We start from the raw sequence: 12,582 nt of genomic DNA, 5'->3' as shown, positions 1-12,582 counted from the left end.
GCGAGGGGGGGCAGCGGGGGCCCCCGCACATCTGGGCGGATGCTTCGTGGCTCCGCACAGAGAGAGGCTTTGGTAGCATGTGGTCAAGGTCCGAAGAGGGTGGTTTTCTGATTCAGGAAATGCCAGGTCTTTAGGTTAATATGCATCAGTGGACCTACCGGCTTACGGTCCAGTCATTTCTGTAAACAAAGGACACCACGAGACCCTCAGTCGCTTCGAATGGGCACACAAGGACTAGAAAGCTAAAGAAGCAATATGCTTTGAACTTGAAACACAAGGAGGGTTGTCCAGTAAAAGGTAGGACTGTCCCCTTACCGTGCTCCCAATAGGTCACCCAGGATGAGGGAACAAAGAGCGTAAAAATCTGATTTCCACAAGGGCTGTTCAGTCATGCAGTGGCAGCCAGCTTTCATTAGCTCAGAAACATCACAGAAGCTGAAACAGTAGGCAGCATTTGTGCCGGTGTTATAATTTTGATTTTCTTGTGCCGACAGCAGGACAGTCTGTTAGGCTGCAGCAGAGAGCTGCCCTGGCGAGGCCACTAGGTGGCCAGGGACCAAGGCAGTGCTCTCAGAGGACGGTGAGCAGGCACATGGGGTCGTCACTTCTCTGCAGAACACTTAGGGTCCAGCTCCATTACCTGGAGCTGCTTGGCCTCGCACCGTGGCCTTGCAACCCTGCCAGTCGTTATAAGTAAGTGTAATTTGTAGGAAGGGAGGAAGGTCAGAGATTTCATGTTATACAATGCCTTTCCCTATTACTGTTTTTATTCTTAGATTTGGGGGAAGCGTCAGGCGCATGCAATTTCCATGGTGATCAGGGCTGCTGAGTGCTAGGCCAGCATGGAAGCAATTCTGTAGCAAGAAAACAAAAAGGCCATAACCCCTTCCAGTTTTCTTCACTTTATTACAATTAAACTAAGACGGAGAGCTTTAAATCCAGTATTATGAAGGCTAAATTAGTATGACACTTGGTGTCAGTGCAGTGTGACAAAAAGAGTTCAGGCAGACTAGGACCCCGTCATTCACCAAGGTACTACCCCAGGATGAGGTTTCAGTCGGGCATCTGCCCTCCGCTGCTGCATCCAGAGGAAAGAGCTGCCAGACGTTTGCGTGGGCAGCAGCTTTCACGCCAGCTCTGAAATCACATTTCTGCTCACAAGAGTGTGACTCTGGGAACAAGTGTGGGATTGTTGGGGCATTTTGATTTTTCTTCTCTCTCCTTCACACGTCCTTCCTTCTCTCCCTCCTCCTGAGAGACAAGCTCTGAAGAATTCTTGATCTATTTCAAAGCATCTTTAAAAAAAAGAAAAAAAAGAACTCACCCTGGACCTCCTCTTTGTTTTTTTTAAGCCAGCTGACTGAATTGCTGGTTTGCTGAGGCTGAGCAGGTCAGACCCAAATCGCTGCAGCAGAGGTGTTTTGAACTGCGATTATACGTCTCCTGCTCTTAAAATGGAAAATTCTCTCCATCATAGGATTTTGGAGGAGAAAGTACCTTCTAGTTCCTTCTCCCTTCTCTGTCCATTTCTCTGATTCTTGTGTTTTCCTCCTTTCCACGTCTTGAAGTATTTAGCGTCCGTGAAAGCAAAGGAGGATTTCTAAGTGTTTATCCATTTTTAGTATGTGTAACTTTAAGGATAAATATACATTCTTACTCATACACACACATTAAAATTCTGATCTATTAATAGGTTTGAATTAGAATGGAACTGAAATTAGACACTTGTTTGATCTTCTTCTGACCAGGCATATTTCTAGAAGCAGAGATGCATTGACATAGGTAACAGATGTGATAGGTGGATAATAGATTCAAGTAGATAGATAAATAAAAGTGATATATGATCATGATTGATAGATAGATAGATAGATAGATAGATAGATAGATAGATAGATAGATGGCAGACAGGTCGATGATAGATCAGCAGAGCGATGGGGCAAGCAGCCGTGCCTCTGCGGAGCCTGGGGTAACAGCAGGACCCAGGGCCCAGCCTGCGCCCCTGCCCTGTGCTGGCTGCAGGCAGGCCTGTGGTCTGGGGTGGCACCTTGTCACTGTGTCCTTCCGCCCCCAGAACCCCGACATGGACGTGGACGAGAACGGGACTCTGGACCTGAGCATGAACAAGCAGAGGCCGCGGGAGGGCTGCTGCCCCATCCTGACGCCCCTGGAGCCCATGTCCCCACAGCAGCAGGCTGTAATGAGCAGCCGGTGTTTCCCGCTGAGCGAGGGCGAGTGCTGGGACCTGCCCGTGGACTACACCAAAATGAAGCCCCGCAGGGCGGAGGAGGACGATTCCAAAGACGTCACCGTATGTCCTTTCCCATGAGCCCACCTCTGCGCCCCAGGGAAAGCGGGGTGTCCTGGGGACAATGCCGCGGGCACACGCCTAACACACAAGTCATTCCTCTTCACATACGACCTTTAGCTGACGAAAGCTTAGAATGCATTTTTTTGTTGACTCAGGAGAGATTTGTGACTGACATTGATTTGGTGAAACAAACCATTGCCTCTTAAATGATGAATTTTATTTTCTAAACAAGTGTATTTTCTTTCAAACAATTTCTCTAAGAAAAGTACAAACAGCAGAGTTCATTTTTCAGGGTGACATATTGCTATCACACAGGATTTTCCTTACAGATGGAGAATTGTAATGAGCCTTAAATACGTAAATGGCTAACTTTGTGCTAAAAATTAGCCAGCTGTTTGAAGCTAAGGACAGTGAGCTCTCTAAGAAGCATAACTATTCAGAGTACACTCCAGCCGTAAGTCACTTAACACTGTCACCGAAATCTTTACTGACTATGGTATCATCAAAATACTATGTCAGGAACAGATTTTTAAAGCAGTTACAACATTCAAATTCAGATTATTAAAATAGATCTAAAATCCTTTAGGCTACGAAAAGAAACAAAGAAAAACATGTTTTCTATTGGACTTTTTCTCCAGTGCTTGATTCTGAAAGTTATGACGTCCTCTCTATTCACTGAAAAATGAAAATTCCTTTTTAATACAATGGGGGAGACTATTACCATGTTTCCCTGAAAATAAGACCCAGCCAGACCATCAGCTCTAATGCGTCTTTTGGAGCAAACATTAATATGAGACCGGGTCTTATATTGTGTAAGACCTGATCTTATATTCAAATAAGACTGGGTATTATATTATATTATTATTATACCCGGTCTTATAGTAAAATAAGATAGGGTCTTATATTAATTTTTGCTCCAAAAGACAATTAGAGCTGAGGTCTGGTTGGGTCTTATTTTCGCGGAAACACGGTATCAAAGCATTTCTTACAGAAGCAAAGAGATGGAGAAAAAGGAAACATTAGCTATTTGTAGGAATTGCGGGGAAGATCCCTGTGTATAAGACCATTCCACCCCAATGCCTGTGTTATCTTTATTCTTTGAATTGATTTAAGTGTCCAGGAGTTGTAAAGCAATAGGGTCTAAGTGCTGAGCTAAATTCCAGAGTATTGTTTCTCTCCTACAGTGTTAAATCGTGACGACCAAATAAGGCATGGTATTTGAATCTCCAGATTTATTTTAATTAGTATGAAGCCCTCAGAAATCGACAGAAGTATTTTCATCACGCACACTGTCTGTCACAGGAGTAAGAACCCAAGTATTCCTGAAACACGTTTGCTGAACGCTGCCATCTATGGGAATTTCTGGGTCACTGCGGTTGGTCCCAGGTCCTGCAAAGAAGAAAATGCTGCAAAGGAATAATTTATAATTGCAGCGTGAATCTAAGCTGACCGTCCCTTGCCTGGGGACTCCAAGCACATATGTAGACTAGTTGGCAGTGACGGGTGGCACCGTGCTCTGCATGCTGGTGAGTGTGGAATTGGAGCGTCAGGTGTGGCCACAGGACCTGTAGGTCCGGCCTAAACGACCAGCGTGGAGGCAGTCCCTGTTACGAGACCACTGTGTCCCTCCATGGGTACAGCCCACGGAGCCCTGAGTAAGGCCCTGCCAGTGACGAGTTAGCGTGATGTCAGGAGTTTAGAGCAGTTGGTGAGATCGAGATTGAGGTCTGCCACAGAAGACATACCCTCGAACAAATTTCAGTTTGCATGTTCAGAACAAAGGTACATCTGATTTTAAAGGTAAAGTTGGGAAATGAGAGGCGGCCAGCCCCAGCCCAGGGCCGCGTGGTTTTTGGTCTGTGTGTTGAATTATCGTCTTTGTGGCCCTGAAGCTGTGGTTTGCCTGCAGCCAGAAGACTTGGATCCCTTCCAGGAAGCTCTGGAAGAAAGAAGGTACCCGGGGGAGGTGACCATCCCCAGCCCCAAGCCCAAGTACCCCCAGTGCAAGGAGAACAAAAAGGACTTAATAACGTAAGCATAACGTGAGGTGAAATTGTCGCTCTTCTTAACTTTCCCTTTCCTTGGCTTATTTTTAAAAACCGATCTGTATATGCCTTGCCGTTTGAGCATGCGACATTCGCAGCATATAAATGTCTCAAGCTGCCGGTTCCGTAGAGTGACAAGCCGCGTGGATTCACGTGTTTTAACGATGCGCTGTTACGGAGATGCCATTCTCATTTACTCCCGTGCATTTGCAGCTTTTCGTTAGGGCGCTTAAGTCCCCATGCAGACATTGCAGCTAAACTGGAAACAATGAAACTTTTTTAAAGTTTTTTTTTTAAACATACTTACTATTTTGGCTGTTTTTGTTTTTGTTTGGTGGCAGATGTCCAACACCAAGGTGTGATGGGAGTGGTCATGTGACTGGTAATTACGCCTCACATAGAAGGTGTGACTTCATTTTTCTCATGGTGGATTCTGTCTTTTCAATTTATTGTTTTCAGCTTACCTCAACAATGCTGTCAAAGTAAAACGTTGAATTATGTGTCAACCCTTTAAGTGCTGTATGTCGACCTTTAAAAGCATGCCAATTTGTGTTGTATAATGTGTTTTATTTTTAAATGAACTACCTAAATTTGGAAAATTCTTTACAATATTTCAACCAAAGAGCACAAATATTTTATCTTATTTTTAAAGATGGTTTATTAACAGACCTGTTTTCTGAAATTTACATGTAAACCTATGCAGAGTTATTTATACAAAAAAAAAAAAAAAAATTCAATATACAGCACTTGCCCCATCGCTTTTCTGCATTAAACTTTTTAATTTCAGTTTTATGTTGTTTGTTCGGGAGCGGAAGCTGCTCAGAGGGGCTTCTCACCTGACTCTTCTGGCCTGTCTTACAGTCTGTCGGGCTGCCCACTGGCTGACAAAAGCATTCGAAGTATGCTGGCCACCAGCTCCCAAGAACTCAAGTAAGATTTAATGAAAATCATTGTTTTACAAATGTATTCACTTTGTAGTAGCAAAAAGGATGTGTCATTTGGAAAGAAAACTGTCTTTACAGAACCACCTGTGCACACGTGAGCGGGTCCTCGGGTCTCAGCCACTATCTGGGTCACCCGTTCTGCCTCTGTCCTCGTCATCTCTGGTTCTTTCATATCGTCCTTTCCATGTTGATTTCCCAAAGCATAAGTGTGGTCTCTGCAGATATGCACACTCATGGGGAGAAATTAACAATTACTCAAACTCTGAAGAAATGATTGTAACTTAAAAAGTCAAAAACTGATGTTTTGAAAGCCAATAGAAGTGATTACTTAAAATATGGATATTTAAGTAGCACTATGACAAAAAGCTACCGTAGTGACAGCCGATTCCTTCAGTCCACTGCGGTCAGGCCCGTGACACTCTTTAGAATGGCAGGAGCTCAGGCAGTTACCTGCACGCACACACGTCTTGGATGGTTTGCTGTCCCTCTGCTCTGCGCCTGTAACTCCTCTGCGTGAATCTGGTCACCACACTTGTGCCTCCAGAGCAGGGCGTTCCTCTTTTATGTTCACATATCTGATGAACCGTGGGCAGGTCCTAGACGGGTTTTGGAAGAAGTCGGCACAAGTTGCAGGAAGCAGATTAAACCTTCAGTAGTCTGGTCAGAGCAGACATCTGGGTGTGTAAGGAACGGAAGCCAGGCTTAAAGATGCATCTGCAGCAGGATGAGAATCAAGGGCCCCAAAGAGTTGTGTTTCGTTACCGCCTGTTACAAACATCGTCACCGCACATGGCTTGGCATCTATTTTGTTTGCAAATGGCTCAGTTAGCACTGAACATGCTGTTTTCAGACCCTTTTTGACTCCTTTTCCAAGGATCCCAGCCCCGAGCCCTGACCTCATTGCGCCAGGCAGGCTGTCAGAGTGTGGCCTTGTGTTTCACACCGTGTCGTCTCTTCCAGGGTCCCTGTCCAAGGCCCTAGTGCCATAGACCACCTGCTCATGCTCAGTGACCTCCTGAACTAGCCCTCCCGCCACCAGCCTCTTGGCGTTGTCTTCATGGCCCGTAGCCCCCGGAGGGCGTCCTCTCACTTAGCGGCCTGACAGTCTGTAGTGACGTCCACCCAGTGCCTCCCGGACAAATAGCTCTTAGGACTGCACAATGGACAGAACTAGCAAGAACCACTCAACGCACTTGGTTACGGCATCTTTTTCACGGCTTGAAACCGTGTTTCCCTCATAGTCAAACGTGATTCTCTGCATTTGGACCTTGGCCAGCACATCCGAACATGGCACCTTTTTCCTTTGAGTTTCTTAAGGAGGAATTCGTTGCAAACGTTTGCCATATTTCCAGTTCCAACAGGCCAACTGTAACCAGGACAATAGCCTTTGCACAACTTGTGTGTGGCATTGCCTCTGAGTGGTGGGTGTGTCAAGACCCCCCAGAGACCAGAGTCATTTTCTGACAGGTCTGGTTTTCATTGGTTGCATCCTTGACTTTGGGCTTAGAAATTTACGTTGATCTGAAGTTCCAAGCAGACCTGCCACTTGGTTTCAGCACTTTCTTCTTCCCTTACTTCATCTTGGAAGATGGTGTTATGGGCCTCACCATCGGCGTCTTCGGAGGGACGCGGTCTGCCCTTCATGTCCTCCAGGCACTGTCAGCGTGGTCTGCTCCCTCCGTCCGCCTCTTCCTAGAGGGGACACCTTGTCTTCCAGAGGGTGATGCCTTTTCCTAACTTTGGCTGATCTAAAAGCCACACTCATTTCTAAACTTGTGTTTGCAGCAAGTAAACCCCATTTTGATTAACCCTCTCTTAGAAATCTAAACTTGACCAATTATCTGAAATGGTCCATTTTTCTGTATATTGGATCTTCAAAACTAGGGATTTCAGTTTAATGTATACAGTAAAATGGCTAATATTTAAATGAACAATTTTTACCTGATGATGTCTTTCAAAACTGGGGAAACCATAGATTGTAATGTTTTTCCTTTAACCTTTTAATTGATGATACTCCTCCATCCATTACTCTTATACGTCCTGTTGAGGGGCTTTCCCATCAGCATGGACTCATCCATTTGAGATGTACAGTAGCTTTCTCTAAAATATCTCATGCGTGTGCTCTTTTCAATGGATTATTCTTTATATATTTGTAAAAGCTTTGGTTGATTCCCGCTGCAGCAGCCTCTTACCTGACTAGGAGTGAAATTGCTCTGTTCATGTAAAGTGTGGCACTCTCTACTTCTTCATGAGGGCGTATTAGAAAGTGGGTCCCAATCACCTCAAAAATGTTTCTTTATTGTGCATCTGCTAAGAAATGGAATTTTCTGGAATTGTTCCTCTTGTCACTTCTCACACTGACGTTTGATACTTGGCTAGTGACAAGACATTGTTTTATTTTATAAATTTAATTGGGGAGTATTGGGGAACAGTGTGCTTCTTCAGGGCCCATCAGCTCCAAGTCGTTGTCCTTCAATCTAGTTGAGGAGGGTGCAGCTCAGCTCCAAGTCCAGTCGCCGTTGTCAATCTTTAGTTGCAGGGGGCACAGCCCCCCATCCCACGCGGGAATTGAACCAGCAACCCTGTTGTTGAGAGCTCGCGCTCTAACCAACTGAGCCATCCGGCTGCCCCTCCAGCAGCTCAGCGGCAGCTCATTGTCTTCAATCTAGTTGTGGAGGACGCAGCTCACTGTGTGGGAATCGAACCGGCAACCCTGTTGTTCAGAGCTCACATTCTAACCAACTGAGCCATCCGGCCGCCCAGGACACTCTTTATCATGGACAGACAACAGGTTTTGCCAGATACATTGTGGGTCTCAGATCCCCAGTCCTCTTAGCCTTCCTGGAATGACACTTGGCTCAGGTCTTATCCATAGCAACACAACTAGGATATTCTCAAAAAGAAGTCGACACCTTCATGTCTGATTATGTGCAATATGTAAAGCAAATACGTGTTAAAATAGAATGTGTACATGAGTATCATTCAAACTCTGGAACTCCTGCTCCCTGGCTCCTAGTCCGTCTGATGTAGAAAACACAGCCCCGGGAAAGTGCCACATCCAGGAGGCAGGAGAGGGTCATGCAGCTCAGCAAGCCCGAGACTGCAGACCCTTTCATGTCCTCACTCTGTGTTGCACGGACATTCCCGATCCTGCCTGGCTATCCGTGAGGTTCCTGGCTGTAACATTCACTGAGACCCCAGGCCAAAAAAAAGAATCACGTTGTTCAAAGTAGAGTGATTTTTGGTGGAAATTCTGCTTAACGGCCTCCGATTCTGAAAGGAAGTTTCTTCTCTTAAAATTTCATCTGCTAAGATTACCTAAAATTAGTGCCTTGAAAGAGCTTGCAAATCACATGACATCATTGTCGGCCTTTTTTTTTTTTTTTTTTTTTAAGAAACCAGCCCTCCCAGCCAGGAATTCTCTCCTACTTCCGCATGGTGCTCAGGTGCAGACAGACATGGGCAAGTTGTAGGTGTTTGGGCCACCTCAGTAACCCATTTCAGCCAAATCAAAACTGATTTCAATCAGAGGCTGTTAGCTCTAAAAATGAGCCCCCAAATTGTCCCCTCTTATACTTCGGCCAAATGTAGCCCCCTCCTTAGTGCTCCTGCCCTTATGGTGTAATCCAAGCTTCCTGTGGGCAGGAAGGAAAGTAGGGTACTGGCTGGTCTTCACAGCTGCCTCTGATCCCCGTGGGGTGGGTGGGGTGCTGCTCTGGGCTCTCTGCCCTGAGAGGCTGTCTTGTGTGCTCCGTGGTTACCGGGTATCCGTCAGGGGTGTTTTCAGGTCAGACCTAGAGGAATTTTAACCACACATACCACAAACCTTTTTTAAAACCTGGTTATATCTATTTTTAAATAAACTTAAATCAGAATTAGAATTTTGAATTTAGGCCAAGATAATGCTTTTCTCTGAAGGTTGCTTGTTTCTGGAATTTGCTGGGTTTTCTTGTTCAGCCGTAAATGCAGTGAGGGCAGCAGGAGGACTGTTGACCAGATCTGGCAGAGCCTCACTGGCCGACACCATCCGTTGTTTAGGGGCAAGAAGTTCACCCCCTTTTCCTGCACCAGGAGCTGGGAGTACTCGTGCTTGCTGTTTAGAGCAGTAAAGCTTCAGTCGTCACGAATTACAAATGCCTCGACCAGCGCCTGCTTTCTTCAGCAGATGCTGCATTTCCTTACCGGAGGGTGTGGTCACCTCTGTACATTTAGCTCCTTCAGGACAGAAGTTGCTGAGAGGTCAGTGTCCCCATTGCAAGGGGCTGGCAGCACATAACCTTTTACTTCAAAGAGCCTCATTCCAGTTAGGAAAGTCATTTTATTCGGCAGCCGGCAGGGCTCCCAGGAAATGCGTGGGTGCAGAGCGTCTGTCTGTGGGTGAGAAGCGCACGCCTCGTACCGCGTGTGGCCAGCGAGTCCGTGAGCACCTTCCGGACCCACAACTGCACTGCTGATGATGAAACATGTCACTGTCACTGTCACAAAGCCCTGTGCACAGCCTGTCTCCTCTGTGAGGAGACGTGGAAGGCTCAGACCTGTTCTCCAGAGGTGGGGACCGCGGCCTGGTGGTTAGGTGGCTCCGCCACGACCCACAGACAACAGGTGGCAGGGACAGAACTTTCACACACATCATGCTACCTCTTCAAAATTTATAACCCTGTAGGCGTGCTGTTTAGTGATGGGGAATTAAAGGTTTGTATTTACCTGTGGCTGCACACACACCCCCACACACACACCCCATGTTCTTTCCGCGAAGCTCTCCACCTCAGCCTCATGCAGCTTTTCTCCATGACCCACACGGTGAGATAAACGGGATCTGGTCCAGTGATGGCTGCTGACCTTCCAGGAACTGCATCGCAGGCCTTTCCCCAATCTGATAAGCGCATTCTGTCCTTGCCCTGGCAGGAACCTCGCCCTCCAGTTAGATTTTCACGTCTGTAAGAGGTTTATAAAGTGTGCAGTAGGCAGTTGTTCAAGAACACCCTACAGTACAGCTTGCTGCAGGTAGGCTTTTACGCGGTCATACTAGGGCCATAAAAATAAGTTCCATGTGAGAGACAGACATAAGCACGATATAGTGAAACTTCCCAAATTCGAGTGTCTGAGGACGACTCCAATTACACGCACACACACAAGTGAAAACAAGCCGCACCGCACCGCGCAGGTCTCGGCTCACTGAGCTGCTCAGGTTGCGTTATGGCAAGAGCCTGTTTCTGTTCCCGTTTGCCCAGCACACGTGGTGCGCAGCCCCACGCAGGGGCGCCACGGGGGGCAGGGGGACTGGGCGCCCCCCGCCTGCATGTGAACGTGGGTGCTCACTGTGGTAACTGCGCGGATCTGCCTGCCTCCTTGTGCTCGGGCGTTGGACCAGACTGCTGAGCCTTCTTCACCTTTCCCCAGCTGCTTGCTCACACAGACCAACCACAAACAAACAAAAACTTCGGTGTTTAATGCACATTATCAGGAATCTGTGCTTCATAAACACACTCCCGAAGTCCAGCAGTGTAGAAATGCAATTTAGGGGCGTTGGTTTCCATTTGTTATGCTTCCCTCCCCCCATCTCCCCATCATCCAGGTTTTGATGCAGATTTTGGTAAAATTCGAGTAAAAATCAGACTTAGGTAATCAAAGCAAGGCAGAGATATAGGATAAACATTTAATAGTCCAAACACACTTTTGAATGAATAGATTCTCTGTGTAAAACAAAATGTGGAGCATAGCCTCTCGGGCCGAGGGGAACGTTGTCTAACTCCTGGTCTCCTCATCATCTGTGACGGGCTCATCCTGCCGCCAGGCACACAGTGGGCAGACAGTAAACACCGTCCACAGTGTTGGCACACAGAGCTCCATAGATAGCTCTTTTTAAATTTCTGGGCTCTGTGAAAGCATTAAGCAGAATTCAAAGACAGAAAATGTAAAAATTAATTTAACGTTTATGAGAGGACTTGGTATTCGTCACCTTTTATGATGTCCCTGAAATAAGGATTTTAATTCACTCCCAAGGCTTGGAGCCTCTAGATTGGGAGCACTTTACACCAAGCCCTTTAATTCAAAAGAAAGATAAGAGACCAGCTTATCTGTTAAGAGTCCCTGCTGTGTCGCCCTTGCTAGAAGGTCCTGGAAGCTGTTCCAGGTCTCGGTGGGCTGTGCCCTGTCCCCTCCCGCGCGTCCCCCAGTGTGTGTGCTCCCATAGGAGGAGTCCACACCTGGTTGTCACAGTTCGCGGTTTGAGCACCGTTTAGTGCGCACGGCAACGCTGCCCCCGAGCATCCCGCCGCCGTCCCTGCACCTCCGCACTCACACCCGTGGCTCTCGGTGGGGGGACAGGTTTGAAAGCCCCTCGCCGTCTCACTTCCAGGTGGAAGCAGCAGCCGTGAGAAGACCTTTTGGGGAAACTATTAACTGAGCTGTTCCATCCATCCATTCATTTTCCAAACATGTCATCAGCACCCAGAGAGGAGATGGTCCCACCCTCAGAACTGACGGTCAGTGTCTTGAGGCAGACCAGAGAGGAACAGCAGTTCCAGCCAGAGCCACCATGTGGGCGGGAACAGAGAGGGGATACATGTGGTGCCGGTCAGGGCAGGTCAAGCCAGGTATGTGGTCAGCAGGCCACTGGCCTCCGTGTGGAGGAGCAGGCACGGTCACAGAGCGGCTGCTGGGTCAGCCCAGAGAGCAGCAGGGCCGGATGGGACGCATCCTGCAGCTCGGCCGTGGCCTGAAAGGGCCAGAGTCTGAACACTGGACCCATGCAGAGGGGAGGCTAGAGGGGGCTCCTTGCAGGAAACCACTTGGCATGCGGTGGGTGGCACAGTGGGCAGAGCCAGGCGGGAGTGGAGAAGGCTGGGGCTGGCCTGGCAGGCTGAGTGGAAGGGGACGACCCCCGCCCCCCAGGGGCTGGTGGGGACACTGCAGACAGGGCAGCCCCTGGGCAGAGCCGCTCAGTCAGGTGCCTCTGAGGGGCCAACTTTAAAGCAGTGGCTCATCCCAGGAAGCCTGAATGGGCACTGCCAGGAAGGGGGTTTTCGCGAGGGGGTGTGGACTTGGCCTCTGGAAACCTTGGTTTCTGGCCTATGGCAAATGAAATCCTTAAATTGTTCATTGTTATTTCACCACCCATTTTCATCAAAATTAAATAAAACATGATGAAAAGTAGATACGATTCCGCAACCCACAACCAGCTAAGTCACAAAATACCTGAAGCCTCACGTTAAGGCTTCTGGACCTTTTTCATTGGCTGCTGTGATGAGGGAATTTGACTTCAGCAAACCCCACTCTGGGAAAT

General features: G+C 47.6%; 1 protein-coding gene across 28 annotated transcripts in view; it reads left to right on the top strand.

Moving 5' to 3' along the window:
* Positions 1-12,582, top strand: part of MYT1L (myelin transcription factor 1 like) — a 363,194-nt gene that overhangs the window by 298,053 nt on the left and 52,559 nt on the right. For 17 of the 28 annotated variants that reach the window (XM_074331624.1, XM_019752014.2, XM_019752015.2 and 14 more), the window contains 4 exons: positions 2,072-2,308; positions 4,218-4,339; positions 4,695-4,757; positions 5,215-5,283. In XM_074331624.1, coding sequence (XP_074187725.1) covers positions 2,072-2,308; positions 4,218-4,339; positions 4,695-4,757; positions 5,215-5,283 — 491 coding nt within the window. The remainder of the gene's footprint in view (positions 1-2,071; positions 2,309-4,217; positions 4,340-4,694; positions 4,758-5,214; positions 5,284-12,582) is intronic. The other 11 variants (XM_074331629.1, XM_074331628.1, XM_074331634.1 and 8 more) reach the window with 1 other exon arrangement.

This window comes from Rhinolophus sinicus, linkage group LG05 (assembly GCF_036562045.2).
Source record: "Rhinolophus sinicus isolate RSC01 linkage group LG05, ASM3656204v1, whole genome shotgun sequence".
Classification (NCBI taxonomy): Eukaryota; Metazoa; Chordata; class Mammalia; order Chiroptera; family Rhinolophidae; genus Rhinolophus; species Rhinolophus sinicus.
Note: the sequence above shows the minus strand (reverse complement) of the source record. Positions and strands in the feature narration are given on the sequence as shown.